At 39.4% G+C, this 26,738-nt stretch overlaps 1 protein-coding gene across 2 annotated transcripts; it reads left to right on the top strand.

Annotated features, from left to right (window-relative positions):
• The first annotated feature begins 5,493 nt into the window (after positions 1 to 5,493).
• Positions 5,494 to 21,434, top strand: LOC133019269 (moesin-like). Of its 2 annotated transcripts, XM_061085679.1 has the most exons (13): positions 5,494 to 5,836; positions 14,120 to 14,203; positions 14,443 to 14,538; positions 14,664 to 14,938; positions 15,051 to 15,134; positions 15,506 to 15,652; positions 15,748 to 15,844; positions 15,943 to 16,106; positions 16,439 to 16,569; positions 16,694 to 16,854; positions 16,996 to 17,088; positions 18,511 to 18,741; positions 19,025 to 21,434. In XM_061085679.1, exons 1-13 carry the CDS (start codon positions 5,825 to 5,827, stop codon positions 19,187 to 19,189), a joined length of 1,740 nt encoding a protein of 579 aa, XP_060941662.1. In that variant the 5' UTR covers positions 5,494 to 5,824; the 3' UTR covers positions 19,190 to 21,434. The 2 variants fall into 2 exon arrangements, with proteins under 2 accessions (XP_060941662.1, XP_060941663.1); XM_061085680.1 differs by lacking the exons at positions 5,494 to 5,836; positions 14,443 to 14,538; positions 14,664 to 14,938 and having other exon boundaries at positions 14,145 to 14,203.
• The last annotated feature ends 5,304 nt before the right edge of the window (positions 21,435 to 26,738 follow it).

The raw sequence follows: 26,738 nt of genomic DNA, 5'->3' as shown, positions 1-26,738 counted from the left end.
GGCTGTTAAATTCAGTGTCAGTTTCTACTCAGATTTATGTTTCATGTTCTTTCAAGATCCTGATCCTTTTCAGACCTAAATTCATTGAAGTGTTTGGCAGTAGATTTTAATGACTAACCCTGTATGTTGGCAGAGCAAAGCTGTGTTGAAATGTGATTAATATTGAGTTATTCACCAATTGTAAGTTAACGATTTTTGGTGTCTGAGGACAGTTAGCATTTGACCACTGCTATTTCCAACACTGATAACATTACTTTAAGAAGAGAATCGGTTGTTAATGGCTAAGATCAAGACCAAAGTGATAATTGGAACAAACACAAACAGGTTATTTAGTGTATAACAGTATAGTTCACAAATTTAATAGTTGGTGCAGAAAATGCTTTGACAGAGGCGCACACATGTGAACACTGACTGTACATATAAACAGTGTAATACTCAGGTTACAGACATTTTAAATCACTTGGTTGTTTTCAAGTTCTGAGAAATGGAGGGGTTACCTTTCTGAAGTTGTGTTGGTCTACTACAGACCGTGTGTGTCTGCGATGTGAAAAGGGAAATATAAAAAGCAAGTTTTTTTTGTGTTGTGATGATCTGCAGTATTGTAATCCACATTAACTGGAGGAAGTTGCTTTTATAGACCAAAATATATAAGGATAGATTATTTGGGTCTGTGGGCTCAAACAAAATGTAAGTCTTAATGACAAAATGTGTTTCTCTCCATAAATAAAGAAAAAACTGTTCAAGCTGTGTTTTTTACATTGTTTTTATTTCTAGTGATCCAAGATACCAGATGTAACAAACACAATCTAAGATGTGTGTGGCATGTTCAGTTTTCCATGTAACCAAAGAAGAGCATCACACTTTAAAAATAGTTTTGTGTGTGGTGTGAAGAAATGTGAGAACATATCTAGTAATTATTCTTCAGTTACTGGGAATCAAACCTATTCAATCACTATAACACATCTTAAATTCGTTATTTACGTCAGTTAAACAATAAAATGCCTTCCCCATGATAGTTGACATGGTTGGTTATTGAAAAGTATCCATCGTCTATTTTAAGAAGGTAGATAAATAACGAGTAACGTAGATCATAAACGACATGAGTGTTTTCTTCCTTCTCAGTGCAAATTTTTTGGATGTATAGAAGAGGGGATATTTCCAGTGCCCTTTATATGTGCAGCTGCTGTGGCTCCATCTGCTGGTTAATCGGTGTCACAGCTCAGTGCATGTGTCATTGAACTCATGATTTCACGAGTGGAAGTGATACTAAAACACCCTGTTACATTTGATAACTAACACATTAAAGCATTCTAATCTGCGTGTATGATGCTGACATGTACCACATCATAATGAGAGCGCTGTAGCCTACACGTATGTTAGCACTTCATGAAATGTTAACACGTCTTCAAAGTTTAAACGACCTTAAAAAAAAGGATTGGTTTTAAAATCAGATTCCTAAAGACCAGAATGATGTAGCTGGAGATAACACAGAATCCCAGACGACCTCTTTTTGCAACACATAATCTTTAACTATGATATTTAACATTTTTTGAACACCACAGAGACACTGCAACCCTGCAAAAAAAACCAACTCATTTAGTGAGTTGAGACTCCTGGAGGTCGTCCTGCCCTGTGAGTGAAGAGATGAGTCATCATACAAGTGCAGTGCAATCTCTGATGCTTCAATACCCCCAGAGAGAGCACAGCACAGGCAGTCTCCAGGGACTCCTTCATCTACTAATCATTAAACTTTAGTTGTCATCTTTTTACGATTGCTCATTTTTGCATACATATCCATTGGAAGTTGACATTTTAATATACAGATAGCCTAAAGGTCATTCTCTTGTCGGATGCCATACACTGTGTTGAGGCTACAGTTTAAGCAACATCTTGGACACAAGCTAAAACAAAGTTTTTTAACTACAATGCCACTGGGTAGAGATCCTGCCTCTGCCAAGGCCCAGCATTTCCCTTAAAATCCATCAAGCTTGACCAAATTTCAAACACAAATAGTTCCCTAAATGTGACAGTTTGTTTTTCATCAATCTCCATGAACCTGGGAAAATGTCCAAAAAGGCTTTATCTCATGACGTTTAAGAAAGTAATACAAAATTCCTAGATCTGCCCCCTCATCCAGATCCACACAAAAATGTCATGATTCCTAGCACATACTTCCAGTAAGTTTCTCAGTAATCTTTCAAGTGGCTGTGTAACCCTGCTTACAAACTAACCCACAGGAAGAAAACGTTGCTGGATAGAGTCACTTAGTCAAATTCACTGATTAGGCATGAACTAAAATGCTCTGTGACACGGACCCGGTGCAGCAGGTGTTGAGCAGCAAGTGTTTTTTTAGCTGCTGTGAAAAGGAGGCGCACAAGTGTAGAAAGTGTTGACCACAATTTTTTTAAGTGGTGTGATCAAGCATGAAGTTTCATCTAGAGCAGCATGGGCTAGATGTCGTGACTGAGTTATAAAGCATCAGGCATTTATTAGCACGTGCAACAAAATGCATTTTATGAGTAAAGCAACATTAAGAAAGACAAATCTTGATTTATAAAAGTCGAAAGGCCAGAAGCCTCGTCTCTATCACGATGTACAGTCTGGACTAAGTGAAGGAAATGTTATGTGACGCGGTTTAGGCCAGCTGTTTCTCGGACAGGGATAAATTAATTTTTAATAAGCGCAAAACTGTTGTGGGTGATCGGGGTCGGCCTTTTAAGAAGCATTTCTGTCCAGTGTCAGGCAGTTTATTTATGGCTCCACGGGGCATGAGGGGTCACTCTCATAGCCCACTGCCACCCTGGTAACCACAGCCCAGCTGGAATTCTGTGGTGGAGTGCTAAATTATTTTTCCTATGCACCACAACAAATATTTCAAAAATACTTGGTAATTTGTGTGGTAATAGTATATCAATTATATATTTTGATATTTATGGTAGTTCAATATAATCTAGCTAGATTTCACTAAAATAAATGCTATTATCTCTGCTTCTGCCTCACTGAAAACTAGTTGGCACATTCCGAGTGTAAATATGTGTCATAAAGTGTTGGTGCATTCTACATTACATTGTAATTTGTTGTTATCGAAGCTCTAACCCTTGACATTCCTCTTTTCTTTGCGGTTCTGGCAGCTGCAATTTGGCCGCTCTGTTAGTTTGTGTCTGTCTGCTCTGATAGCTCACATGGGAAAGCATGGGTGCAATTCCAACGAGGGGTTCATAGATTTATTTTGATTAATTCACTGAGAGACCATTAACCCCTGTTCTCTCACAGTCCAACTATCAAACTCTTGATGGGATAAGCCCTGAGTCGAATGTGAAACTGCTCATCTAAGCCACTTTCAGTTCACACTCTTCAGCATTTGAGCTTTACAAGAAGCAGAGAGAGAGAGAAGTGTTTCGCAGACTCGGTTTGACCCCGGATTCAGTGTCTCAGGAAACATACAAACTGCGGCTCGAGGACGACCACAGACTCAGAGCTGCAAAAAAGCCGCTCAATGCTTCTGCATTTCCAGGTCATAGAAAAAATTAAATAAAACAAAAAATAAATGACCTGCTTTTATTTTCATAAACCTCCCAACAAACACAAGTAGTGATCATCAATAAATAAACCATTATTTATTGAGTTTAAATGTTTATTTTTTACATTGTAAACAAGAGTTTGAGGTTTTTGTCAAAGAATATCATACAAATAGTAGTATTACAAGTATCATGTCTCTATGAAGGACATAACAGGTATAGCAACATTGTTATGGAAAAAGTTGTTAACTTGTTATTTTCTGGTAGATAAAAAAAAGGAACACAAAGCACAACCACTTTCGCCCACTTCTGTGATCAAACCTACGCCCTTGTGTGAAAGCTGGAACTAGACCTCTGACAATTGTGCTGACTTACATTCAACCTCAGTTAACCCAACTTTACAGAAGGGAAACTATGATTATGATAATAACATAATTTCCCTTGCTTTACTGTATAAGTTAAAAAGATAAGAGGTTGCCACTATGAGGTAAATACCATATGTGATTCAAATATATATATTTATCTTTGTAATATTCTTGACGTACATTATGACTATCTCATCTCATCAGATAAACGTAAAGAGGTTCATTGAAAAGATGAGTGTAACCTACCAGAATGTAAACAGAGTAAATAGTGCTAGTTTATTCACAAAAGTAGGTTTATATCACCATCTAAAAATACTTTATCATTATTATCTATTAAGGATTTATCTGTTAACAAGCTGCCTAAACCCTTAAATATCCTGAGCCACTACTGTTACAGTGGTTAACATATAAAATAGAAGTTAATGCACCTCTTGGACCTTAGTGCACATTTCTGCGTCCTTTTAGTTTTGTTTCCTGGTTGTGTAATGCAGAAAAATTGTGTTTATCATACTCTATTCAAATTATGAGGGAGACAACATGTATTTTGAATCTCCATCTAAACAGACTTTTATCATTGTATTATATATTATAGAGTATGTTAGCTGTTAGCAAATATATTATAGAGGCTAATTACACTTCTTAAGCCTTAGTGCATATTTTTTGCATCATTGTATTGTTTGTGTTGTGTGTGTGTAAAGCAGAGATATCAAGAGGGATATCGTGTATCATACTGTTTTTAATATACTGTATAACATATTCTGTATAACATATTTTGTATCAGGTAGCCAATGTTTAGTACCTTTACATTTCCATGTACTTTTATCAATATCATAGTTTGTGTTAGCTGTTAGCAAAGTGCATGAAACCTTGAAACCATGGACTTCTACAGTTATAGTATAATTGCAGTTAAGTAATTGCACTTCTTAGGCCTTTTTGAAATGTATTGTTTGTTTTCTAGTTGGTGCAAAGCAGAGATAACCAGAGGGATGGTGTATACCATACTGTTTTGAATATACTGTGTGAGGTAGCCAATATGTAGTGGATGTATATCTTAATGTACTTGTATCGATATTATATAGTTTGTGTTAGCTGTGTTAATAACGTATTTTCGAAGTAATTGCACTTCTAATTGTATAATTGCATGGTTTATATTATAGTAAGTGTAAAGCAGAGATAACCAGATGGATGCTGTGTACCATACTGTTTTGAATATACTGTATAAGGTAGCCAATATGTAGTAGATTTATATCTCCTTGTACTCGTATCAGCATTATAAAGTGTGTGTTAGCTGATGGCAAACTGCATAAACCGTTAAACTCATGGACAGTAATACTGCAGGGATTAAACTGTGCCCCTCATGTGTGGCTCTGTGCCAGTGTGGTATTGGTAGAGTCCACGTTAATGCATCCTTCCATGTAGAAGTGTTCTTGTGATGCAGGGCCTGGGAGAACAGAGGGATCGAGCAGTGAGAGTGCAGCTGAACTTTCTCCAGCGGGTCGAGTCTGTTCAGCAGCAGCAGAGCAGCAGCAGAGCAGCAGCAGCAGCCATGACGAGGCGGCGGCGGGCGGAGTCTCTGCTGTGGAGCTGTGTCTCCGTCCTGCTGTCCTGTCATCGGCCTGCTGGGTGTGGTTTCTACAGTCTGTGGTACCGTTAGCAGGAAATCCAGCTCCGGTCCATTTCACTGAGAGGCGAAACAAAGGAGGAGAAATCACGACATTTCCACGGTTGAAGGCGGCTCCTCTTCTTCCTCCGCTTCTTCTTCTTCTTCTTCTTCTGCTGTGAGAGTAGCGCTGGGTAGTTTCCTGGAGACGGAAGACGTTTGTTTGGCGCCGTTGTTCTGATGGGAAAAAGTTTTCTGCTGCTCTAGCGCTGACTCCTCGTCTCTTTGAATAAAGTCGAAACCCCATTTCTCGGTGAAGCGGACGTGAAAGGAAAGGAAAGATGCCGAAAACGGTAAGAAACCAAATCGACCTTATTGTCCTGAATTCCCGTTTAAACAATGAGTTCCTGCCTCTGTTCTCTCCCTGCTGCTTCGTGACTGAGTGTTTCCATTGATACGTTAAATTAACGTAACATTAACGTAACAATAAAGCGGATTCTCGGTTCATTTTACGCCCTTGTTTTAAATCCGTTCCATCCCAACTCACGCCGGGGTACTTTCCGTTAGTTGTGTGCGCGTGCACGTGCGCCCTCCCGCCCGCCCGCTCCATTACGAATTAGCGGGTTTAAATGAGAGCATTGATTCAGGCTGGAAACGGTGAAACGTGACCGAGCTCTAGTCAGCAGCTCGACATGCAGGAGTCCTGTTCATCCTCCGGGCTGGTGCGGTGGGGCCTGCGGTAGCCTCGGAGCTAGTCCTGCCGAGGCCGGCCTCCTCTCGCCGGGCAGGGATGGGAGGTGTCACCGGGACAGGACCCGGCTCTGTGCTGCTCATTGTCTGGAGCTCCCCGAGCCAGATTTAACACAGGGACGTGACGCTTTTAGAGCCATTATCTCATTAAGTGTGTGTGATAAGGGAGGAGGACAGGTTTGTATCGGTCCTGGAGGAGAAGCACCCACAGCTTGGGGGGGGATGTGTGCTGCTGGGTGGGCTCTGAACAAAGAGAAGAGAAGGGGGCACCACCACCACCACCAAAACACACTGATTCACTCTCCTTTTTAATCAAAGGCTCAGATTTCAGCTCAGGCCTTCACCCAACAAGAAGTGAAAGTGGGTTCCAACCTGGTTCCAACCCCATCTCTCCTCTGTTTGGCCCGGTTGAGGGTGTGTGTCTGTGTGTCTGTGTGTCTGTGTCTGTGTCTGTGGGCCTTTGACACCATGCTTCTTGAATTGAGGTGATAATACAGGAGCTGTGCAATCTGTGTGCAGTCACTCGTCATTTCTACAGTGGGGTTTGAACAGAGGGCAATATAGCAGATGCATTTTTACTGTGTACTTTATCCAGTGGCTCACTGCTACTGATTGTCACCCTACAGGGGCCAGTGTCTTATCTATACATCTTTATATACATTCAAATTTTATTTTAATATTTGTCTAATTTATTTCTACATTGGATTCCTCATTTTATTATTTAGGGGCTCAGATTTTACTAATGCGCTTCATAAACTATGAGGAACTTTGACTGTATCTTCCTCTTCTCTAAACTTTATTAAAATTGATATGGCACAAAGTGTCAGTATGGCCCTAATGTGGGAGGTGATACCCACGTGCAAACTGTGATAATGAAAGGAACAGGAAGTTACAGAAATAGACACGAATGAGAATGTGATCCTCACCTTAAGCCATTTACACAGATAGAAAGTAATTCACCAAATCAGTGTATTATGTTCTGATTTCCTGCTTTAGGTTAATTACCCTTGACTATACTGTTTTTGGTTGTCTTTTAACTTATCGTATGTGATACTAGTGCTTCTTATAGAGCTTTCATTATTTGCACATTTCAGTGATATTGTAACTAACTTAAAATACATGAACATTTATTACTATTGACTTATCATGACAATGGACTTGTGAACTCCTACACTTAAAGAAAGAATAAAAGGGTTGTACCTGTTCTCTTCCTGTGGTATTGTTTCTACGACTACTGTACTTCCTCCACATATTTTCAAGCTGACAGCCAGAAATATGTTATATAGCATCCTGGCATTTAGTGCCCAGAGGAATTCCTCTAATCACGTCAGCATTTCAACATATAGTTTCAGTCACTTTTTGTACGGAAGGTAAATTGCAGAGTAGTTAAAGCTACAGATTAATAAGTAGTTATTTGCAATAAAGTAGCAACATTATGGTGATTTTAAGTGAAAGAAAAACGATTGCATCCCAAATATATTTGAGCAACGCTGCCTTATTGATAAGAATTATAGTCGGTTGATATTGTAATTCTTTGAAAGGGACTTTTAGGAGTTCTTGCTGTCACACATAAACCTTATTGTAATTTTTTTTAACTGTACACGTTTGATTTGATCTTGACATATTTTTAGTCCTCCACTTAATGTCGGCCTTTGTGCCAAATCTCTGGAGGGCGCAGCTGAGACGCTGTTCGCCTCAACAACCCCAGGGTAGCAACGTACAATACTGAATGTGCCGCAGCTACTGCAGTAACAGCTCAGTAGAAGCTGTTTGGCAGTCACAGTCAGTACATGAGCACAGGCCCACTGCAGCGTCAGTGCAGCTCTGTTGCAGATATCTCAGCCTACACACAGTGGAGAGTAAGAAAAAAGGGGAAACTAGTGATGGAAAGAATAGATGTGTTGGACAGAAAGCTTTATATTTACTAATACGTAACCTGATATATAAACTAGAGAGCGAAGTGAGGAGATCAGTATTTTCTTACTTTTGTGCAAGTGCAGCAAAGCCAAAAGCACATTAGACTATATTAAGTTACAGAGTTATTTCTTTCTGAGATCATTGCACCTGGTGGACGTGTTATTGCAACACTGAAGGGTTTTGTTTCCTTTATTAAAGCTTGCTGCGCCACGTGAACTTGCGTGTGAAAAGGAGGAAGCTCGATACTGATTCAGCAAATACTCAGTCGAAGTTGTGTTCCCAGTTTGATCCCAGTACATCCACAGCAAGCTGCCACGGAGAATAGAGAGACTCATGGCTTAAAATTGTTTTTTTTCCACTAAATGTTTTCATTTCCTGTTTTTTTTTCAAACATAGATTATTTATTCAGTGTTTTGAGTTAAATACAAAATAATTTGACAGTTCACAAAAGCAGTAATTATTGAGAAACTCTGCCTTGGCTGGACTCCCCTTGGCAGAGCCTCGGTTTCCCAAGGAAGTCATGTTGTGACTCAAGGTTTCTGCGCTTACATCAGTTCCTTTCTGCTAATTTCCTCGCCTGCAGCCTTATATGGACTTTCACATCACGGTCTTGTGTGCTCTCCTCCCTGCTTCCCCCAGCGTGGTAGTCAGAAGCCAGGCTCCCCTTTAGACTGCATTACAGTACTGCTACAAGTGCAGGATTTGCTCTAGACATGTGTTTGTCAGAATCTAAAGTCCTAATTTACATCCACAAGGAGCTGTATTAGTTTAGATTTAATTTAAGGATTTGCATTTACAGATTATTAACGGCCTTCTTAACTTTTTTTTTACTCAAAATTATTTTAGTTTTAATATTGCTCAAACACGATAGAAACACAAAACATTATTACCTTTTGGTTTAATTGCTATTTTCTAGTTTACCAAACTATGTTGCTGAATGGACATTTATAGTTTGCTCTTATTTTCTTTCCTTCTGTTCAGAATAGAACAATTTACTCCAGCCGTCGGCCTGTTTTAGAAACCAGTTCTCCTGGTGAATGAAGTTAATCACAATAATACTTTTCTATCCACAAATACAGATACAGTGAATTATAATTATTACCAAGCAAAACTCAAGCATAACTTACCATTTCAGCAGATGCAGTTTTCTTGTTAGCAGGTCCTTTTAAAAGGTGTGTCTATGGAGAAATGGTCAATGGAAAAAGCCAGAGGTATTTGAGTAGGGGATTAAATGAGTGTGTAGAAGTACATTGCAGAGCAGATTAACAGTGTGTAGAAGGTACAAGTGGTGCACAAACTACAATCAGGACTTCAGGGGTTTTCATGCACGTCGCTAGTTTAATGTTTTCTGTGCTGACATTATGAGAAAGTCAAACTTCTGACAGTAAGTACTTTGTTGTTATTGATTTTGATTGATTCTCATCCTCATTTTCTGTTTATTTTTTTTAATGTATTGGTCATCATTTTTAGTTAAACCTTCTAATACTTTGTCTAATAATCGTCTGTTGTAGATGGTGTCCGTTACATATTACAGTGGTTTGGCAGATTAATACATTTTGATTGATTGGCTGTAATTATAATATAGTATAGAGTACAACCCTTGAGCAAACAAGGCTCAAACTGTTTACAATAAAATAATCTTTTAAGCAAAGCAGTCAAGTGAACACATTGCAGACAGATGCTGCATGTGATTTGTATCAGTGTCATATCTCTTTATGCGTAACCTTGGTTTCCTGCACTGGATCTGCTGATGATCCAGATTCCCTCAGCACAGACCACCTCGATCCGCTGCTGTGTACGTGCCCCAGTTAATATGTTGGATGAAGTAAATACCACTGACCAGCTAAAATATGGGCTGAAATCTACTAGAATGAGTAGGAATCATTACTACAGACAAAACACTGTAGGAATCAGGATTGGAAAATGTAAGGAAACATACATTTGGTAATGAAAAATGTCAAGTGAGGCGAACACACTGATTATGTGAGTTGTCAACAGAATGCAGCTTATGGTAGAGGATGAAGCAGCAGTGTCTATGACTAGAGGCTATTTCATTATGCTGAGAGGGACATCTAATGAACGTGGGAATCAGGTCAAAAAGATGTGTTCTGTCCCCCACTCAGACAAAAACCACATCCTCTTCTTCATCCTCCCCCTTTCCTGTCACCCTGTGTGTTCTCTTCAGCCACCAACATCTGTCTGCAGATGTAAATTAGGGCAGCACTCTTAAAATACATTTTTTGTTCTAAACTCAACCTGCCTTTTACCCAAAAATTTGAAATTTGTTAGCTGCTTACGTATTTTCTGCAGTCTTACTCTTAAGTCAGTATTCTAGTAAAGAGAGATGTACATCCTGTAGAGGATAATTATCTTTCTACATGAATATTATTTGCTTTGAACCACATCCTAACAATCACAACACCATCTCATTTTCACACTTCAAATTCAGCTTTGCATTTCATAAACTGTTGACATGATGTAAGTGGCTGGCAGAGACAAAGATAGCTGAGAGATTTTTCAAACACTAACGGCACATTTTTAACATAACTGTTCGACGTGAGCCCATTAGCTTGTGTGTTTGTGCTGTTTGTCTCTCAGATAAGCTGAGGCAGCGGTGGGTTGTCAGCACGGTTGCTCTGGTTACCAGGGTGGATCCATTGTTCAGGACTTGTTGACCCTATTTGCTGACCTTGTATGACTGTTAGGGACGGAATGACTCGGAAGTATGACTCGGATTTATAATTCATCATATGTTTAGATACTCTGACGGTGCTCAGTCGACCACTCATAAAGAGATGTGCCCTTGTATTGTTACACTAGACATCTTTGGGGAGCAGGTTGGGTAGTATTTAACCAGGAGTATTGTTCTTTGTGCTTGGGGCCATCCTTAACAACTTAGTCATATCTCTTTTGTTGTCTTGGCTTTAGTTGGAGGGATTGTGGCTTTGAACTGAGATAACACTAGCTATGGGTGGTTAGCTTAAAGTGTATATAAGGATGAACAAGCCAAAAGTGAAGCCAAAATACTTTGATGATCCCCTGGTGGCTGGTTGCAGTATAGGCCATGACCCCCACGCCCTCCATGTTAGTGGATGCAACACGGACCATACCAAAACGGATGAAAATAGTATAATAGTATGCTAAAAAATACTTTATCACAGTTTCAGAGCTTTTCTGCAACTTTGAGTCACCTCCCTGGTGAGTTTAAGTTGTTTGTGAGAGTTCACTCTTGGGTTGTCATCTCCATCATTGAAGTAAATAATCATATAATTATAAAACAAAGTTGTCCACTCCCTACAAACAACAGTCAGTACTTAACATTTTCTCTCTTGACGGGTTGATTCGGTCATGCAGCTCTCATGGTTTCTGTTTTAGCCTTTCTTCCATTGGCCAATTGAATGAAATGGTAAAATTGTGTCTTCTTACTGTGCATATTTTTGAATTAAATAGATTTTTAGCAACACTAAAACCCAAACTAAAATGCTGAACATAGTATATGTTGAATCTGCTGAACATCAACATGAAACCATTGTAAAAAGCACTGCACTAAAGTACAGCCTCATAAAGAGATACGTTAGTTTGATAAATCAAAGACCAGTTAGATCATCGGGTGTCTAAGGATAAAGTAATAGTTGGGATGAAGCAGATGTTAAAAATATCATGAAGTCCCAGGCAGTCAGGGAAACACAGGGTTCTCAAATAAAGCTCTGTACTCAATAAATCATTCAATAAACCAATTACTTATCATGAAGCAAATTCAGTCCCAGAACTGTTTCTTATTACCAATAGATATGTAGCCCGTTGAAAGTTGAGAAACTTAGTATAGTTTTGGAATGATAAAAAACCCCTGTGTAGAACAGGTCATGGAAACAGACACGTGGGTCTGAGAAGGGTGTTACTGAGCATGTTCTAATAATAGTGGGTCCTGTTTTTTTTTTATTCTGGGCATGAGAGACACACCCTAACCAGGCAGAACATTCAAGAGTGCAGTTCCTTTTTCATGATATCCACTCAGACTCAGGAAATGAAAGTGCTTACACCTAAGCAGGGTAGTCTCAAGCTGAACTCTTATCTGAATTTGTGGGAAAATGTTCATCTCTAGGGTCTGAGTTGTGTAAAGATTTGTTTGTTTGTCTAAATGACTCTAGACATCTGTGCTGTTCCGCACGAGGCCAGAATGTGCGTTTCAGTACAATTTAAACTGCAGGTGATGACAGGAAGTGACAGAGGGGCAAGTGTCTTGAGCAGTAAATGGGGTCCTGCTGACATAAATGGTAAAGAACGCAACTCTAATCAGCTCGTAACTAGGAGATAATGCATACCATTGTTGTTGAGTGCAGGCGTGGGCCTCAGCCTGCGCAGTTATTTCCCAATAGATGTGCATGCAGCCTCTAAGAGGACAGAGAAAAGGAGAAATGCCTACACAGTCTGTTTAACACAGAGTCAATTTATTCCTCCTACAGAGGGGAATGCTGGGGTTAAAATACATGTATTCAACATTTCAAGCCACCTAAATAAAAGGGTGCCTCACTGCATACAGGAGCATTTTACCTGAAGAGGCAGCAGACCTACTTCACAGTGTGTCCCTAGCTTAGCATTAAGCTGACAGGCTGCATGATACATGGCAGGAAGTAGACGACTCAAGAGAGCTCAGTGTTCGGCAGCAGCTACAGCGGCAGCGGTGCCTCACAAGGCGCAGGCACTAGAGGATGTGGTCACTTCCTGTAGATAAGTTCTATACTGAGACGCAGCCACACTCATACATTTATCAGACACGGTGTGGAACCAAGACACATGATCCCTCTATATAGATAGGGTGTGTGTGTGTAGTTAGGGTTGATGCTTGATTTATTTATCTGACTTTTGGTTTCTGAAAGAATGTTTGACAAATAGATTTTTTAAGGCTACAAATGTGAAATGTCTTTTCTTTATATATTTCTGGAGGGTAGCTTAATTTTAAAGAATAAAGGCAGTCATATATAAGCATTTGCTTCTACCTGAGTCAATCAAAAATCAAACCATGTGTGTAGAAAGTTAAGGGCTTATAAGATCTATTAATGTTTTTACTTCCGCTGTTGATTAACCAGTGTGATTAGGGACTTGAAGTAAAAAAAACATTATTTATTTTAAGCATGAATATTTCCCAAGAATGGTAGATAAGTGTTAAGTCCAGATGGCGACTGATAATAAGTGCATTCACCCATGAGGGTACTAAGTTTAACTAAGTTGTTTTGAAAAAAGAGAAGAAAAAATTGCAGAAACAATACATAAAAGTGATAAGCAAAGAAGTAAATACAATTCAGTTTCTTTGAGACACATAAAACCACATGAGCCAACCACAATGTCTTAGTGCAGCGTATATCGCTGCCAGGGCCCGACAGACCCCTTAAATTCAATCAAACCGCACCAATTTACACTCACTCATGAAGATCCCTATATGTCTGATTAATTTCATCGAGATCTTTAAATTATTCCCTTGAAAATCTGCGAAGATGTAAAAAAAATGCTGTTTCTTGCAAAAGGCAAGGACAGTGAAAGACAAATTCCTGCATTCATCCCCAGGGATTTCTCTTTTTGATGGTTGATGTTAACACAGAGATAGTGTATGTGATATATAAACAGTATTCACATCCAGTGACCAGAATGGTAATGGATTTGTTTTTATATAGCGCTTTTCTAGTCTGATGAAGACCACTCAAAGCGCTTTACAGTACAGTTTCACATTCACCCATTCACACACACATTCATACAGTGCATCTACTTGCAGCACTTTGTTATTCTATGGGGGGCCATTCAGGGTTCAGCATCTTGCCCAAGGACACTTCGGCATGCAGATGGTTCAGACTGGGGATCGAACCGCCGACCTTCAGGTTGGAGGACGACCGCTCTACCCCTCAGCCACAGCCGCCCAGAAGAACATGGTGCACCTTTTAAAATGGCTCATTCTTATTCTTTGCTCTCCTCTTCAGATTAGTGTAAGAGTCACCACGATGGATGCTGAGCTGGAGTTCGCCATCCAGCCCAATACAACAGGAAAGCAGCTCTTTGACCAGGTATGAGAAACGTCCAACTCTTGACGTGACTAGTGTTATATGATGTCTTTCCAATGAAGGGAACAAACTTTTGAATCGAACATGATTTGGAAGCTGAAATTTTGAATGATACGATTTTTTAATTTTTGTTTGTTTCTGTGTATCATACAATATCTGACACAGGTCAGGTGGAGACACAGTAATAGTCTGCTTATATAAGTAATACATTATTATTAATGATTCTGCTTTTATTTTCCAAGGTGGTAAAGACCATTGGGCTGCGGGAGGTTTGGTACTTTGGACTCCAATACCAGGATACAAAGGGTTTTTCTACATGGCTCAAGCTCAATAAGAAGGTGAGCTCTTTTTTACATTTTTACTTTACACTTTTTGATCGTCTTTGTCAATATTGAACTATTCTCTGTGACTCAGGTCTATTTTCAGAAATGTAACCTCTCACCTTTGTCACGTTTTATTTTAGGTGACAGCCCAGGATGTGAGGAAGGAAAGCCCGCTGCTGTTTAAGTTTCGTGCCAAATTCTTCCCCGAGGATGTTTCAGAGGAGTTAATCCAGGATGCCACGCAGCGGCTGTTCTTCCTGCAGGTGAAAGAGGGAATCTTAAATGACGACATCTACTGCCCCCCAGAGACGGCTGTCCTGCTGGCCTCCTACGCCGTCCAGGCCAAGTACGCAGACTACAATAAGGAAGTTCACGTAGCGGGCTACCTGTCCGGTGAACAGCTGCTCCCTCAGAGGTAACACAGATTTCATCATCATGATCATCATTTCAGTCTGACACAGCGATGATGTCACCTTTGTGGCAGTGTGCGTGTTTATGCATGACTCTCGGATGTCTCATGTTCTTAGAGTCCTGGACCAGCACAAACTCAACAAGGAGCAGTGGGAGGAGAGGATCCAGGTGTGGCACGAAGAGCACAAGAGCATGATGAGGTAACCAAGGGCACACATGTGTACACACACACACACACACAGACAGGAGAGAAACATCTCAGCCCTGTTGTTCTGTTATTGCCATAACAAGATGCTCTTTTACACTCCTGTTATAATGTACATTTGGGACACTATTGTTACCTGATGTTGCCTGGCATTTGGTCTTTGGAGCTTTATGCAAACACCAGGTCACAATCTCTCTCTACAACCTTGAAAATATGTGTCTTGTTCTTTCCTCTTCATTGTCACACTCTTGTCAAAGCTTATTTTCGGCTTTGTCACTGTACATTTCACACATCCCTGCCACCTGGAGCTCGGTGTTGTCTGATTGTTTCTGACCGGAGTTAAATGCGCATCTTATTTGTCCACAGAGAGGAATCCATGATGGAGTATCTGAAGATCGCTCAGGACCTTGAGATGTATGGAGTCAACTACTTCAACATCAAGAATAAGAAGGGAACAGAGCTGTGGTTGGGAGTGGATGCACTGGGACTCAACATTTATGAACAGAATGACAAGTGAGTACAGTATTGGTGTACAGTATGATCACTGATTCCCATGCAGATTAATTCAGCTGACCCTGACTTTTAACTTTCACACTTTTCTTCAACAGGATGACACCCAAAATTGGATTTCCTTGGAGTGAAATACGGAACATTTCCTTCAATGACAAGAAGTTTGTCATTAAACCAATTGACAAAAAAGCTCCCGTATGTTAACCCTCAAAAAAATAACAACGTACCACAGCTAAACACTCAAGGACTGTGTTTGAATTCTGATAAAAAAACCTGTCATGTTGCTGTTTCAGGACTTTGTATTCTATGCTCCAAGACTGCGCATCAACAAGCGCATTCTGGCTCTGTGCATGGGCAACCACGAGCTGTACATGCGCCGCCGCAAACCCGACACCATCGAAGTGCAGCAGATGAAGGCTCAGGCTCGGGAGGAGAAGAATCACAAGAAGATGGAAAGGTAGGAGTCACAAGCTTTCGTCAGAATAAAGGACAGACACTTAACTCTTAAGATCACACTGTGTGACTTTTAGACTTTTAGATCATTTAGTATATCCAGAAAAAAATATTTGCAAGAAGAGGTTCAGTTTTGTTTTTTGCCACAACAACTAAAGGCTGTTGATTCTAACACTGAAACCCTGCCTTGTGTGTGATGGTTTTGTGCGATTCTTGCACAAGTAGTGACTATTTAAAAACTCTGTGTATAAAATTGTAATTAATGTGTTCTACTTTTGAGAGAGACTCCTGATTACTGTTTAGTACATCTTGTATTTTGTTTATTCTGTCAATCAGAGCTCTGCTGGAGAATGAGAAGAGGAAGCGAGAAGTTGCTGAAAAGGAAAAGGAAAAGATTGAGCAGGAAAAGGAGGAATTAATTGAGAAATTGAAGCAGATTGAGGAGCAGACAAAAAAAGCCCAGCAAGGTGGGTGACTTGTCGTTGTTCAAGAGAAACCTGTTGTCGTGCAGTAATGAACGGTGGCCATGTTTCTCTCACCTGATACTTACCTGTTGTGCCTCTGTGTGTGTGAATGTGTGTGTGTGCACAGAGCTGGAGGAGCAAACACACAAGGCCCTGGAGCTGGAGCATGAGAGGAAGCGAGCACAGGAGGAGGCTGAACGTCTGGAGTCTGAGCTGATGGGCGCTGAGGATGCCAAGATGGCTCTGATGCAGCAGTCAGAGAACCAGATGAAAAACCAAGAACACCTGGTCAGTGATCCAAAAACGATTTGTCTTATCACACATTTTAAAGCTAAACAGCCAGATGCGCGAATGTGATGACTGAAATATTGTGTGTTCTCAGGCTTAAGATATCAATATCTATAATAAAATAAAATGTCCTTGTTTCAGGCCACAGAGTTGGCTGATCTGACTTCAAAGATCTCCCTCCTGGAGGACGCCAAAAAGAAGAAGGAAGATGAGGCGACACAGTGGCAACACAAGGTGCGGTTTAAGTTACTATTTACTTTAGTATTGTTCAGTTGTCCTCCGCTGTTTATTTTAGTTGTAGTTAAAAAAATTAAGTTCTAAAGAGTATAATGTGTTCACTTGATTGTTGTAGATAAAAAGTTTAATTGCAAATTACTTAAAAGTCTTTTTTCGTGTGAAAATATGAATATTTCATTGTTTGGAAACACAAAAACTTCAAGATTAAACACACAAAAAATGACGTTGTAATATAAATTAATATAATCACATGAATACATTTAGTAAAATAAATAGAGAGTTTTTGCACAATGATCTCACATATTCTTGTTTCTTTTATATAATCACAGTGGAAATACAAATGAAAAGGCATCTGTCTGATATTGTGCTGCTGATCACAATGCCCCTCCCTTGTGACACAGCGAGGACACACATTCCTGGTGTCCTGTTGTTGTGTGTGTGTTTTTCGGGGGGGGAGGGGTGAAAGCTTCCCGCTCGCCTCATGTCTTTTTTGGTAAAAAAGCGTGGGTGCCGGCCCACCCCTCCACGGTTTTTGGCCAGTGTGACTCACGGTGTTTGTGGTGCTGACAGTTCTCTTTGTGTGGAGGAAATCCTGTTGAACTCTTTTGCCCCAGTATGATGTCCTGGCTCATAAAGGACTGGTGCGCTAAGTGGAGGTTTCCACGCTTGCAATCGTTCAGTGGAAGTTCCAGTCTCTTTTAAATTGGCTGTGTTTTTCCACCAACCCTCGAGCAAGTTTAGAAAACAAAACGGGCAAACATGGCATTAAGAAAAATGATGATACAGTGAGTCTTATTAGAGTGTCAGTCAATCTTTGGATTTCTCTTTCTGGCTGAAATAATACAATAAAAATGAATTCATCATGTCCTAAATAATAATAATAACTTGATAGAAGTGAAACGATTAGTTAGATCATTTGCAGTTGATTGATTAGCATTAGCATATTTATAATGCTACTTTGATAAATAAAGATACCAAGAAGATAATAATATTATGAGCATGTTAGCATTGTCACTGCTTTAAGCATAAAGCTCGAAGCAACACTGATTTATGCTGAATTTGAATCAAGTCGGAGGTCTAAAGTTTCAAAAGGGTCAAGAGTGGGGTCAAGAAGTGTTGTGTTGTGCTCTTTGCAATTGAAAACAAAACAACAGGAGGAAAAGCAACAGATAAAAATAGAGGCGGTCTACATACATTTTGTCAAAATATTACACTTAAAAATCCCTTTTAATGTAATTTTAACACAAAAATGCATTTCAATATGAAAACAATTAGAAAAAATACAGGATAAGGTAAAGGAGAGTTTTATTTATTCATTATAACCCTTAAAACCAGTTCTGTGGACGCCACTTGAGGGTTGTTTAATCATCCGCTTCTCTGTACTTGCTCTCATACTCGCTCCACTAATTGTTGCCGCAGGCCACCGAGGTGCAGGAGGACCTGGAGAAGACCAAAGAAGAGCTTAAAATCAAAGTGATGGCTGCTCACGTTCAGGAGCCCCTCAACGTGGAAAATGAAAACGACGAGAATGACGAGAGCAGCGACCAGGCCAGCGCCGACTTTGCCTCTGCCGTCACGTACAAGGACCGCAGTGAAGAGGAGCGCATGACTGAGGCTGAGAAGAATGAGCGTTTGCAGAAACATCTACTCGTAAGTTGCTCTTATCTTATGTGTATACATAATTAAAAAGTGCAAAGAAGGTATTAATGTTTACTGTTGTAAAATGACGGTTGATAGCTATTGGTCTGTCAGTGATACAACATCAATGTGGATGCACTAAAAGTTAAGGACAAGTCATAAGGAGAACAATATAAAAATGAATCAGATCACTTAGTCAAAGAATTTTACATTTTGAGTCTGGCAAAACATTGTTAGTGCAAAAAACGAGTCACTAAAATAACATTGTACTAACACGGCGACGACTGTATTTTAGGCTTTGAGCTCAGAGTTGGCCAACGCTCGGGACGAGACCAAGAAAACGGCGAACGACATGATCCACGCAGAGAACATGAAAGCTGGACGAGACAAGTACAAGACCCTCAGACAGATCCGGTCAGGAAACACCAAACAGCGCATCGACGAGTTTGAATGCATGTGATGTGACGCACGCATGCACCGATGCAAAAGCCCATTCAGCTGGGCCTTTCTGCCTGGACTGCAGTCCTGCCTCACTCAAGCTGTTTTTTTTCTCTGTGCGCAAATAAATAAGATCCATAACATGACGTGGCTGCACGAGCACAGCACAACGTACAAACAAGGATCTGGAAAATTCCATTTGTTATCGTTCCTAACTTTGAATTTAGGCAAGTCACTGGTTTAAAGGGACATACTGTATTTTATAGTGCATTCCTCACAAAGGGGTTTATGTAGCATTTATAGTAACGGGCTCGCGCCTCATTCCATGACACCTTGAGTTAGCATTTTTTGATTTCTTTATATACTTCTGTCACATTTTTCTATCATAATTTCAAAGACTCAGAGCAATCCAAATTTTTAGTGAGCTGTGCCTAGAAACTTTTTTTCTGCTGGATTTTTCAGACAATAATATTCATCCCTTGACTCATAGTTGTACACACTTATCAAATGCACTGTAGGCTACATGAGCAAAAACAGATGAAACGACTGAAGTGTTTGGTTGAAGCATTCATCATGCAGTATTATATTTTGTAAAATTAGAATTTACTTTTGTAATTGTCTCTATTGCGAATCTTACAGCTGTTACAAACATCACAGTATTTACAAATGATTTCATCTTTTGTTTGTTGTTACATTTCTTGACACCTTCAACTCAGTTTACATCTGTAAAACTTCGAAAAAAAAATTCCGAAGAAAATCCTAAAATTAAAACCCCAAATTAACTTTCACATGCAACATTAAACACAGATTTCATTTAGGTTAAAGATGCAAATATCTAATGCAAAGTGGTGTGTGTAAAGAATAAGATTTTTTTTATCCTACATACTCTGAAGAATAGAGATTTGAATTGTATCACCAAAATTAAATAAACACTTCCAGTTGTCACTATTTCTGTAACTTAGTGTAAATCCTTGTTGTCATCAGTTCAATGCAACATTCATTTCAAAAAGTTTGAAGTTGATTTTAACTTTACAATAATTGTGTGACTTATTTAAATTTTTAGGATCTGCTCATCAGTGAAACTGTTGTTTGATAATTCAATTAATTAGACTCTTTTGCATTGATGCAACCAGCACTGGGGAAGGAATTACACTGTAATATCAGTTGTTAAGTTGGGTTTTCTGAATGAACAAATGCCAATAAAGTTGGAGTTTAGTTTTAACTTCTCGACAGAGATATTTTTCCAAAATATCCCAAGAATTTGATGCATAAAATAAAAAATAACTCCATTTATCATGCACTGGAAAACTTTAGAAAACTGCTATCCTATGAGGGCGCTATTTCCAATACATGCATTATTGATTATTGGTATACTGTGTGTATTTAATTGCATTTGTGTATTTTGTAATTGGGATTTTTCAGTTATGATAAAGGTGCAAAAAAGGAGACCTCTGAGGATATTTTTGTATGATCAAAGTCTTGAAGTATTTCAGTCAGAGGGGACAGTTTTTGATTCAAAATGAAAAGCATTTTGAAAATAGTATTTTATTATTAAGTCAATAAACAGCTCAGTGCTGCGGCTGTTAGCTGATGGAACAAGTCTGTGACATGGAATTCCTGTTTCTGGTATATTGATTGAAAGGTAATATAATATACCAAAATACAATTTTGCATAAAAAAGAACATTTCTTTGTGCCATTAATTTTTGGCATTCTGCCACGTAAATAATTTAGCTAGTTCATAGATTTTTAGAATTTAGTATTTGAGATCTATTTACACTATTTTGCTACGGACAAAGTATTGTAGTGATAAATATTTCTTTTTAATTATAATGTCTGTTATTGAATCAACATCTGTCATTTGTGCCAGGATGCATTTTTGATATCCAGTGTCTTTGTGTGTAATAATGTGCAGTAGTTCATGTATCTGCCATGAAATGTAAACATGTAGTTGTTGCTGTTATGGGACACTTCTCATTCTCTGTGTGTCTCTGCTTTTGACATTAAGTTTCTATGATGCTAGACTGAATGATTGACCGTGTATCCGAAGCCTTCCTCTAACATTCTCAGAGTGTCATTTGGACTCCAGTCACCACGAGTGAAAAATAAATGTATTAAAAGATGCTACTCAATATCTTGAATCAAAAAACAGACTGAAACATAATGAATACTGTAAATTGACAGACAGTGCCTTGCCCAGGTTATTCATCAGATCTTGCTGCTTAATAGTCTTTCTTTCATAAATGAATAAAAGTCAGATTAAACTGATTTATCTTTTTCCTGTATTTTACTACTCTGTCTGAATTATGTGAAGTTGGAAAACATTCATCAGAAATTAGGGCTATGTTGTAGCACTAAAAGGCCCGAGCACAGGCATTTAAGAAGCCTGTTGCAGTTGGTGGAGAGAGCTATCGATGACCAAGCGCACCTCTCCGCGTTGTATGCATTTCTTGCACTGCAGCAAGGACAAACGCTTGACTTCCTGCGTCCGTCACGTGATGTCGATCCTTGCCTGCTAATAGTCATTAAGGTCAACGCTATCAATTGCAAATCATACTGATCATTTTATGTAAATCGAATGATAGTTGTAAAACAAAGCTTACTTCCTGTTGCCAGTAGGTGGCGCCATCAGTATTATTACATACAGACTAATAGATCTGTCCAAGTAGGGGCTCTGATGTAGTGTGAGCAATTTTGTGTCGATTGGATAATGTTACAACAACTTAACTATCACACTGATCAGTAGGTGGCGCTATGAAAAAAAAAATACGGACTTCTACAAAGTAAAAATGTGGGAAATGGCCAAATTGACCACTAAATCCAAAATGGTCGACTTCCTGTTGCCTTTTTCATAAGGCACTGAGAGACATTTTTGTGCATCTGGTTATGATACACAACTGTCCTCATTTTAGTGAGGATCAGTGAAAGCTAACAGAGGGGCTTTTCCGTAGGTGGCACTGTCGAGCCATTTTGCCATGCCCATTTCAAATTAATCCAGAATAAATTTAATTTTTGGGGATTTTAATTTCCTGCAAACTTTGGTCAGAATTTGAGCACGTCTTGGCCCTGAAAAATCCCAAAAAGGAAAATAGAAATCCTTCTAAATACAATAGGGACTCCCATCGTCGGTGCTCGGGTCCTAATTATTCAGCTTTTTCCCACTATGATGCCTTTTACATTGTCACAATGAGCCACTAGGTGGCAGTGTACTATCAGTTTACAATGAGTGTGACATGGCAACATAGACTGTCTAGAAATATATAAATATATATATATATATATATATATATATATAGTCCAGAATAATGTATATATGACAGAAATGTGAAAAGTAAAAGGTAGTTGATGGTGCATGCACATATCTCAGCACATCGAACATTTTGCATATTAATACATTTACATGTTAACAAAACAGACAAAACAGAGTTTACCAAGGCAAACTGAATAATTTAAATTATTGTAACTATCATATTCTCTTTCACCAGATAAAAAAATACTTAACATCAAAATACCCCAAAGTTTTAAAAATCCACTCCTGATCTCTCTGCCTACATGTTTAAAATAGTTCATTATTGACTTTGTTTACTTTTTCCTTTTTGGAAAAAGACTTGAATGTCACATTTTGTCACTCGTGCTTTTGAGATGCTCCCACTTGGAGAAGTCAGGTGTAGACTCCAAACTCAAAAAGTGGTAAATAATAAACCCAGTGACTGACAGCTGAGGAAACAAGAAACTCTCTCATCTGCACTTTAAGCCTGTGAATGTGAGCGCGGAGGGCAGACAGCTCCTGCCTCTTACTTATATATACTGTATTTGAGCAAAATCCCACAGCCGCAGCTCCATTCAACATCTTTCCATAGAGTCGTGTCATTAGTCCGTTAAAACAACTGAAGCTCATTTCTCTCAGGGTGTGAGCAGCACTTCCCTCTTTGTGGTGGCTGAATATTTCAGGTGAAGGTAATTTGAGGTAGTTCTTGTACAAGTACTTGATGAAAACCAACCCTTTCTTTCTCAACACCAAAGGGAGGTGATGTTTTTTTCATCTCCCACTTCCCCAAAGTGTGTGGTATTACTGGCCGAACAGTGGTGTTGAAATGATTCACACTCTGAGCTGCTGCTTCGAGATAAGCTTCCATTAAACTGACTGTGAGAAGACAACACACATTAGATCAATGGCCCTGTGAATAGCTGCCGTTCATCTTCATGTTTTCAGATAGGCACCTACATCCCTTAAATACCCGTTACTCTATAAGCTTCATATCAAAATTTCAACTATCTTGTTCAACACTGTTTACTGGTACAACCGGGGAACCAGCACAAACATTTCATAATCTGCTCTTCAGTGCCTCTCTATAAAATCATGTGCATGTTAAAAGAAGAGGCTTATATTTTGATAAATACATCCTCATTTCTGAAAGTTAAATATAAAGTTGAGCTGATGTCAGTTGGCTCTAGAATGGCCTCTGCCAAAGCAACACTCCCCTTTGAAATCACATTCAAATGTATTAGATCAGGTTTTTTTGGGTGGATCTGCACCAAATTGCTCTTACTGGATCAGGCCTCTAAACATGGGTCATGTTTTTCAGCAACATCCATTAATCATTTCTTGGAGGAATATTGAAAAACATCCGATCTCACAATGTTTAAGATAGTGAAAGAAAATCCTGGATCAGGAGCCGCACCAAAGTTTATTGGGTTCTTTCATGGCCCATGTCCCATCCTTTAATTCAGTCATGTAAAAATCCATTCTGTTTTTTTTTTTGCATAATCCTGTTGACAAACAAATAAATAAATGAGAATGATACTCCACCAAACATCAACCTAGGCCCTACAGTCCCCTTAAATTCAATCAAGCGGCACCTAATTGCACAAATTCCATTTATTATTCCCAATGAAATTAGTGAAAATTTCAAAAATAACGCCTTATCTTAAAATGTTAAAGAAAGTGAAATATCCTGGTTCTGCTGTCTGATCTGGATCTGCACCCAAATCGTATAGATCTTTCCCTGACTCATATCACATCCTTCCACCAAGTTGTGAGATAATCAATCCTGTCGGTTTTTCTCTCCATTTTTTTTCTTTCAAACAAACAAGCAAACAAATGCAGATAACAAAGGGACCTTCCTGGTGGAGCTGGATATCAAACCATGTGAAAGAATGACAGTGAACCTCCTCTGAAAGCTGCTCCACAAACCTCTGGTGTAGAGGTTGTGTAGTGTTCACCCTCGAGCAACTTTGCTTCACAGATGCAGAAGACATGTACTTGTGCATCTGCATGTCTTCAGCATGAGTGATGGGATGTTAGCGTTTAGCTCAAGTCCAGAGCAGCGTGCATGTCATGTGAAGTAAAGAACATGCACACTGTACTCATAGATGTGTGGGGGGACTTGTTATCCAATATTCAAGCTCAGTTTGGGCCTTCGACCCCCTTTGGCCTCTCCCAGCTGTCTGAGCTCATCCCAGTCCACATGTTCCCTGAGAAAACTGATCTGCAGAACATATTTAATTAGGCTGGCACACACAGATACAGCTCAGCCTCCCACACTCCTCTCCAACAGTCCACTCTGAACATTGAGTATACAGTACGTTCAGAGTGGGTGCTCTACATACAGTACAGCTGTATCTGTAGAGGGAAGTCAGGCGAGTGAGTCACGGTGCGGCGGGTCCACTATGACATGAGGAAGTTACTGAGCAGAGTGAGTTCTGGTTGTTTAAAATGATGAGGATGTTAAATAACGTGTCAATAAAAAAGTGATGATAATCACTTTGACTGTACGTTAATCGTGAAGTTATGAAATCGTTGCGGGGGTGGACTGGTTATGTCGTCTGACAGGAAGTCGGGAAAACAGTAGGGGTCTTGCTTTTCTTGGCCTGACTCCTCGTGGCTCTCCTGCAAGGGAGGGCGGGGGGGGGACCACTACTCAGCGGTGCAGACCAAACACCGGTGCTCGGCCTTGGAACAGGAACGGTGACGGTTAACAGAGCAGGAGGAGACATGGTCCAACATGAGAGAAGAAAATATTATCAGTGTAGAATAAACAGCCCAAGGAGCTAATTCATCTTTTGGTTATTTCTTTGCAATACTTTTTCATTGCACCACTTGTACAGTGTAAACATATAGATAAGCTTGGTCATGGCGTTTTCCTTCTCCATTCATCCCTCTTTGTATCGTCCATTGTTTATTTTAATGACTATTCTTCATCCATCATTCTCAATAAGTATGGTGTATTGTTTATTTTGCTGCTACTCTTAACTTAATGTTCTCTGTATGTTGTTGACTATAAGTGCATTCAGAGCAAAGCTGAACTGGAGTCAAAGTCCCTGTGCTCACATACTTGGCCAATAAAGCTGATTCTGGTTGTACTGGGATGAAATCTTCTATTTTAAATATCACTTTGCACGATAGATATGAATTTGTCTTCAATGAATTGCTCTTCTTGATTTGCAGTATCATGAACCTGTGCATAAAGCTCCATAAGCACATCATTCTGAAGAGTAAGATAAAAGGAAGCCGAGGAAGTCGAGCCAAACTGACAAACTCATCTCAGCAAACCATTATCTCCAAAGCTGTGAGCCACGAGAGCCTTCAACAGCATTTCACAACTATGACATGTTGACACTTTATTTCCACATATTTCCTGAGAGCTAGCTTTGCACTTATCTTCCTTGTTTTGACTTCCTCTTTGTGCCGCTGAGGCTCAATGGTCAAACCAGTTGTCTTGTGCAGACAGTGTCATCACAGTGAACTCCTGTGAGGGAGCGACGAGCGCAGCACTCGGACTCCTCTGCCTCAGCAGCGACAGGTAACAGACTGGCATCTCTTTTCTCTTTCTGTAAAGAGATTTTATTTTTGTGTATCAGGTCTTGTGGTTTGGTTTGTGTGGTAGAGGTGTTTTTTTTTCATTTATTCTGCAGAGCCACCGTCTGTGCAACGCAAGATCAGGCCCCCCACTTAGTGTATTTGACAAGCTGAGTTTGACACTCTGTTTCAGTGAGTGTCAGTTTGTCAAATACCCCAAGTGAGGTGTCACTTGTCTACAAGTCAAGGTCAACCCGGTGACAACTCCAGCGGATGATCAACACAACCGAGGAACCTGAACACACACAGAGGCAAGAAATGTTTTACAGACAAGGAGCAAAGAGCGCAGGATGGTAACAGTAAAAAGCTTGATCAAGCTATATATTAATCTAAAACAATTTAACAATTTCAAAACCTTTCGCATATTAAACAAAAACATTTATTTGGCATATATTATTATGGTCAGATAGATCATTTTATTCCTTGAGACTATAAATATCTGTAATCCATTAATCCATAAAGTCCTCACAGAGATGCTTAGACAGTATGTCAATATGTTTATTTACAATAAAGTCTGAACCCAATGTAAAATATTATTTCTCAGCCAAACCTTCCATTTATTGTTATTTCCAGTTTTGCATCATATGTGTAATGCCTTCACATGAATGTTACATCATAGATGTGAGCTTTGAGTGTCATGAACAATAAATACAGCAAAATAAAAGTGCATGTTTTGACCGTCTTTTTGTGTGAGAACAAATCGATGTACTTCA

This window comes from Limanda limanda, chromosome 14 (assembly GCF_963576545.1).
Source record: "Limanda limanda chromosome 14, fLimLim1.1, whole genome shotgun sequence".
NCBI lineage: Eukaryota > Metazoa > Chordata > Actinopteri > Pleuronectiformes > Pleuronectidae > Limanda > Limanda limanda.
The sequence above is the reverse complement of the archived record's forward strand: the minus strand, read 5'-3'. Positions and strand labels throughout refer to the sequence as shown.

Excerpts from the sequence above, each read along its gene's own strand:
- LOC133019269 (XM_061085679.1), top strand. Across the intron at positions 14,539-14,663 it reads GGCTCAAGCTCAATAAGAAG|GTGACAGCCCAGGATGTGAG; the intron begins GTGAGCTCTTTT and ends GTTTTATTTTAG. Across the intron at positions 16,570-16,693 it reads GACAAAAAAAGCCCAGCAAG|AGCTGGAGGAGCAAACACAC; the intron begins GTGGGTGACTTG and ends GTGTGTGCACAG.